Raw genomic sequence first — 7284 nt, forward strand, 5'->3', positions numbered from 1 at the left:
AAACCGAGTCTTTTGTTCCAAAGACCATCTCTTGAGATTATTTACCTTAATGATAACACTCTCAATGGCTCAATTCCTTCTTTCAATGCAAATGCATGCAATGTTAAATTATTACAGCTTGGTCAAAACAATCTTTCTAGTACTTTGCCTAATTCAATTAATAATTGTAGTGAGTTACAGTAACACTATCTATACGCAAACCATTTGATAGGACTTATTCCCATGACCATAGATGACCTCACAGAAATGGATGTTAGTCAAAATGATCTAGAGGGGAACATCTCTGTTAGTTCAAAAACAACATGCAAGTTGGAGAGATTAATTTTCTCCTGCAATAGATTTGAAAGTGAACTTCTAGTGGCATTGGGAAATTGCACGAACTTGATGTTCTTTTCTGCTTCTAATAATCAATTGTCGGGAAGAATACCATTAGAACTTGGCTTGTTGGAAAAACTTGAGACTCCTAACCGATTTAATATTAGTCTGTTTGACAGCATCCCTCTTGGTATCTATTTTAGAAATCAATTGGTGGTTTTGTTATTAGGCAATAATATGCTTAATGGGACGATACCTCCAGGCCTTGCAAACTGTTCAAGTTTGAAGAGGTTGGTTCTTTCACACAACAATCTTAGTGACTCAATTCCAGAATTATTTGTGGCATCAAATTTACTATATATTGATTTAAGTTTCAACAAACGCAATGGACATTCCTCAAACTGTAGGGAACATTGTGAATCTGACCATGATCAACTTATCTATGAATAAGCTTGATGGACCGATACCTCGACAAATAGAAAACCTATCCAACCTTCAGCTTCTGAATCTGTTCAATAACAATTTGTATGGTCCCTTGCCTTTTGAATTATCAGAATGTCATTGGTTATTTGTGTTGGTCTTGAGATTCAACTCTTTCAATGGAACAATACCGATAAACTTTGAAAATTTATCTCATCTCTCTCAAAAACAAGTTGGGAGGTAGCATCCCATCATAATTAGGTTCGTTGCAACACTTGATTGCAGTCTTAAACCTCAGTGATAATGGATTAGTAGGACAACATCCACTTGAGTTGAGGAATTTGAATATATTACAGAGCTTTGATATTTCTTTTAACAATCTAACAGGGTGTTTGATTCCCTTGAGTGAATTCACATTATTCATACAAATCAATGTTTCATACAATGACTTAAGTGATTCATTACCAAATATTAACCTAAATGTGAGGGAAAGTGCTAAAAATATCATTTTTTAGTTATATTTAACAAGTGATTTATTTAAAGGAATGAGAATAAAGAGCCGATGATAAGTGGCAATATCAGACACAAAAATAACAATTTCATTTACCTGATAGAGAAATGACAGATGGAGAGTCTCGTTAGGGACTTAACAATACCGAACCACCAACCCGTATACTGTTATCGTACCAAAAAATATAGAATAAAATTTTTTCATACCGTTACCATACCGAAATTTCGGTATACCAAATTTTCGATATACCAAAATTCTGATATTCATACCGTTTAGAGTAAATTTTCGATATCAGTACGGTATACTTAAAATTTTGCTAAAAATCGTATACTGATACCGATATCGAAATTTTCGGTATCGTATAATACCATACCAAAATTTTTGATATACCATAAAATCGATATTGTTCGGTACGATATGTGCAGTATACAAAAATTTCCATATTTTTTTCCACCCCTACGTATAAGAAGAAGTGGTAGTAAATGCCAGCAAAAGATAAGTGAAATTTTAATCCTATGGTCATGCAAGGAGAGAGGCCAGAAATTTTCGACGAAGAGACCTTCAGCTACAGCCGCTCGAGTACCAACATGTCGACAACCTCACCTCAGGCGGCAACACCTCGATCGATATCATTGCTAAATAACTTGAGCGTTTTGAGCACACCGAGCCTCCACCCCAATCTCCCTCGGCAAAAGATGAAATGTGTTATGGAGTACGTACAAGGCGTCGACAGTCATGCCCTACCAGGAGTTTCCAGAGACATCGGCAGTCGCTTCCTCCCTAGAGGATTTATCACAGTAATATCTCCTCCTCGTTCTTAATTAGTAACACGAATTCTTTTGGTTGAAACATTGGTCCCAGACAAGTATAAGAAGAAGTAGTAGTAAATGTCAGCAAAGGATAAGTGAAATTTAAACCCATGGTCATGACAAAATGGATGAGTTACCACTAAAATATTGACCCAAATGTGAGGGAAAGTGCTAAAAAAACTATTTTTCAATCATAACCCAAAATTTAATAAGTGATGTATTCAAAGGAAAGAAAATAAAGAGTCGATAATAAGTGACAATATTAGACACAAAAATAACAGTTTCATTTACCTGATAGAGATATGACAGATCGAAAGCCTCGTTAGGCACTTATTTATACCAAACCACCAACCTGTATACCGTTACCATATCAAAAATTACGGTATAAAAATTTTTCATACCGATACCATACCGAAATTTCGGTATACCGAAATTCTGATATTTATAACACTTAGAGTAAATTTTTGGTATCAGTACGGTATACCAAAAATTTCACTAAAAATCGTATACCGATACTAAAAATTTTGTTATGGTATAATATTGTTCTGAAATTTTTGGTATATTGTAAAATCGTTATCAGTACGGTATATCGAAATTTTTGGTATGTTGTGCCAACTAAGCAATACCCCACCACAGCTTCAATGCTTGGTCATCTGTGGGATTTGTTGTGCCCTAGCCTAGTCCACTGCTGCTCATGATTTCCATCCTTTGTCCGAGCTTACGGGCATTAGTCGTCCTAATGGTAATGGTAATGGTTAAGGAAGGATTCCATGGACGAAGATCCGACCTGTGAAGCTTTAATCTCAAAATCTAACGGCTCACCGAACCCACCGTTGACTATGTGTTGCCACATAAGGCACAACCCTATTGGGCTACGCTGTTCCCTAGAGGCCACGCCGTACCTGTAAGGGTGTGTCTTCCCCTCGGGCACCTTCCGCAGAAGACTGACGACTGTATAGCTTCTTCTCTGATTGCTCCAGCCAAGCTGTCAGCACGCGATCACTCCAAATGATGTACTTGCCTCCCGGATGGTGAGTAAAGCCTACGATTGTCACTAGATAGCCTCCAACCGTATGTCATAGACTCCTCTGTGTGAACAGTAAAACAGAGTCGTAACAGAGGAAACACCTACCTTGCAATCGGTCCTTGCAAGTCGTGTCTGCTGCCGCAAAATGCAATTTGGTGCGAATCACGTCGCCCTTCGTTGTGTGTCCAAATTGGATCAGAGAAGATGGAAGCAAAAAGTTTGGCCTTGGCGAGGAGGAATTCAAATTGATGGGTAAGTGTGCAGAGATCTAGCTACATAGGACAACAACCAATGAATTTAAACTAAGTTACCTTTGTTATGCTTGAATATCAACCCCCACAGTTGATGATGGTTGTGATGCAACAATATTAGACAGTTTCTTCTTCACTAGAGATTCAAGTTTACTTTATTTATTTATTTTTTTGTTGCTTAATTTACATGTGAAAATTGTGAGAAATTATCATTATATATAGTTTCTTATGCTTTCTCTAGGTAACATCCTAGTTATATCACATGAAAAAAAACATGGTAAGATAGCTTACTTGTTTGTTTCTATTAGGGCACAATGAACATGATAATGAATTTTCTGTTGGTGTTGCTCTTGGCTATCTTTCAATTGAGCAATGCCTTGAACTCTGATTGAATTGCACTATTAGCCTTTTCCAGCAACTTGATACTTCCTCAGTCAGTGAACTCTACCCGAAATTCATCAGACGCAAGTCCCTGCAGATGGGCGGGAATCAGTTGCGACAGAAGTGGATATGCCACTTCAATTGAGCTTCCTGTGCTACGAATTTCAGGTTCTCTGGGCAAAGAAATTGGGTTTCTTGGATGTCTAAAGAAACTAAATCTTGCTGCCAATGATCTTTCTGGATTTATTTCGTCAGAATTGGGCAATTGCACCCTTCTTGAACACTTGAAACTCTCAAATAATTTACTTTCAGGTGAGATACCAGTGACCCTTCAGAATTTAGAAAAGTTATCAAACTTGGAGCTTTACAATAATTCACTGAGTGGCAATAAACCGAGTCTTTTGTTCCAAAGACCGTCTCTTGAGATTATTTACCTTAATGATAACAATCTCAATGGCTCAATTCCTTCTTTCAATGTATATGCATGCAACGTTAAATTATTACAGCTTGGTCAAAACAATCTTTCTAGTACTTTTCCTAATTCAATTAATAATTGTAGTGAGTTACAGTAACACTATCTATACGCGAACCATTTGACAGGACTTATTCCCATGACCATAGATGACCTCACAGAAATGGATGTTAGTCAAAATGATCTAGAGGGGAACATCTCTGTTAGTTCAAAAACAACATGCAAGTTGGAGAGATTAATTTTCTCCTGCAATAGATTTGAAAGTGAACTTCTAGTGGCATTGGGTAATTGCACGAACTTGACGTTCTTTTCTGCTTCTAATAATCAATTGTCGGGAAGAATACCATTAGAACTTGGCTTGTTGGAAAAATTTGAGACTCCTAACCGATTTAATAATATTCTGTTTGACAGCATCCCTCTTGTTATCTATTTTAGAAATCAATTGGTGGTTTTGTTATTAGGCAATAATATGCTTAATGGGACAATACCTCCAGGCCTTGCAAACTGTTCGAGTTTGAAGAGGTTGGTTCTTTCACACAACAATCTTAGTGGCTTAATTCCAGAATTCTTTGTGGCATCAAATTTGTTATATATTGATTTAAGTTTCAACAAACTCAATGAACAAATTCCTCAAACTGTAGGGAACATTGTGAATCTAACCATGATCAACTTGTCAATGAATAAGCTTGATGGACTGATACCTCGGTAAATAGAAAACCTAGCTAGCCTTCAGCTTCTGAATCTATTCAATAACAATTTGTATGGTCCATTGCCTTTTGAATTATCAGAATGTCATTGGTTATTTGCGTTGGACTTGGGATTCAACTCTTTCAATGGAACAATATGACAAGCTTTGAAAATTTATCTCATCTCTCTCTGTTGATACTGCAACAGAATGATTTCAGTTGTAGTTGGGGGAAACAAGTTGGGAGGCAGCATCCCATCATCATTGGGTTCGTTACAACACTTGATTGCAGTCTTAAACCTCAGTGATAATGGATTAGTAGGACAACTTTCACTTGACTTGAGGAATTTGAATATACTAAAGAGCTTTGATATTTCTTTTAACAATCTAACATGGAGTTTGATGCCCTTGAGTGATTTTACATTATTCATACAAATCAATGTTTCATATAATGGCTTTAGTGGTTCATTGCGAAATATTAACCGAAATATGAGGGAAAGTGCTAAAAATATCTTTTTCAGCCATAACCCTAAATTTAACAAGTGATTTAATTAAAGGAATGAGAATAAAGAGCCGATGATAAGTGGTAATATCAGACACAAAAATAACAGTTTCATTTACCTGATAGAGAAATGACAGATGGAGAGCCTCGTTAGGCACTTGTCAATACGAACCACTAACTCGTATACCATTATCGTACGAAAAAATACAGTATAAAATTTTTTCATATAGTTACCATACCGAAATTTCGGTATTCCGAATTTTCGGTATACCAAAATTCCGATATTCATACCATTTAAAGTAAATTTTTGGTATCAGTACGGTATACTAAAAATTTCGCTAAAAATCGCATACTGATACCGATATTGAAAATTTTGGTATGGTATAATACCGTATCAAAATTTCTGATATACCGTAAAATCGGTATAGTTCAGTAAATTTTGGTATGATATGTGCAGTATATTAAAATTTCCGTATTTTTCCCACCGCTAAGTATATGAAGAAGCGGTAGTAAATGCCAGCAAAAGATAAGTGAGATTTAAACCCTATGGTCATGACAAAATGGAAGAGTAACCACTAAAATATTGACCCAAATGTGAGGGAAAGTGCTAAAAATGCCATTTTTCAATCATAACCAAAAATTTAACAAATGATTTATTCAAGAAATGAGAATAAAGAGTTGATGATAAGTGGCAATATCAGACATAAAAATAATAATTTTGTTTACCTGATAGAGAAATGGCAGATGGAGAGCCTCGTTAGGCACTTAAGTCCAGAAATCTCAGACAAGAGTGACGAAGCAGACAACCTAGGTGGGGGTCTTGGACAACTCCAGTTCTGTCAAAGACTTAAGCTTTTGTAAGGAGAAGCCAGAAATTTCCGATGAAGAGCCCTTCAGATGCAATTACTCGAGTTCCGCCATGTCGACAACCTCACCTCAGGCGACAGCACCTCGATCGATATCATTACTAAATAACTTGAACGCTTTGAGCGCACCAAGCCGTCACCCCAATCTCCTTCGGCAAAAGATGAAATGTGTTATGGAATACGTACAAGGCGTCGACATTCATGTGCTCCCAAGAGTTTCCAGAGACATCGATAGTCGCTTCATCCATGGAGGATTTGTCACAGTAACATTTCCTCCTCGTTCTTAATTAGTAACACGAATTCATTTGGTTGAGACATTGGCCCCAGACAAGTATAAGAAGAAGTAGTAGTAAATGTCAGCAAAAGATAAGTGAAATTTAAATCCTATGGTCATGACAAAATGGATGAGTAACCACTAAATATAGACCCAAATATGAGGGAAAGTGCTAAAAATACTATTTTTCAGTCATAACCAAAAAATTAACAAGTGATGTATTAAAAGGAAAGATAATAAAGAGTCGACGATAAGTGGCAATATTAGACACAAAAATAACAGTTTCATTTATCTGATGGAAAAATGACAGATGGAAAGCCTAGTTAAGCACTTATCTATACCAAATCACCAACCCGTATATCGTTATCATACCAAAAAATATGGTATAAAAATTTTTCATACCGATACCATACCAAAATTTCAGTATACCGAAATTCCGATATTTATACCATTTAGTATAAAATTTCGGTATCAGTACGGTATACCAAAATTTTTGCTAAAAATCGTATGCCAATACCGAAAATTTCATTATGGTATAATATTGTACCGAAATTTTTGGTATATTGTAAAACCGGTATCAGTATGGTATACTGAAATTTTTGGTATATTGTACCAACTAAGCAATACCTCATCACAGCTTCAATGCTTGGTCATCTGTGGGATTTGTTGTGCCCTAGCCTAGTCCGTTGCTGCTCATGATTTCCATCCATTGCCGGAGCTTACGGGCATGAGCCGCCCTAATGGTAATGGTAATGGTTAAGGAAGGATTCC

General features: G+C 36.4%; 1 protein-coding gene across 1 annotated transcript; it reads left to right on the plus strand.

Annotated features, from left to right (window-relative positions):
* Nucleotides 1-222: 222 nt before the first annotated feature.
* On the plus strand, nt 223-4895 carry LOC122031437 (LRR receptor-like serine/threonine-protein kinase GSO1). The gene is made up of 3 exons (XM_042590554.1): nt 223-505; nt 3883-4026; nt 4315-4895. The coding sequence occupies exons 1-3, from the start codon at nt 223-225 to the stop codon at nt 4893-4895; spliced, it is 1008 nt and encodes a 335-aa protein (XP_042446488.1).
* Nucleotides 4896-7284: the final 2389 nt, after the last annotated feature.

Source organism: Zingiber officinale, chromosome 11A (assembly GCF_018446385.1).
Source record: "Zingiber officinale cultivar Zhangliang chromosome 11A, Zo_v1.1, whole genome shotgun sequence".
Lineage (NCBI taxonomy): Eukaryota > Viridiplantae > Streptophyta > Magnoliopsida > Zingiberales > Zingiberaceae > Zingiber > Zingiber officinale.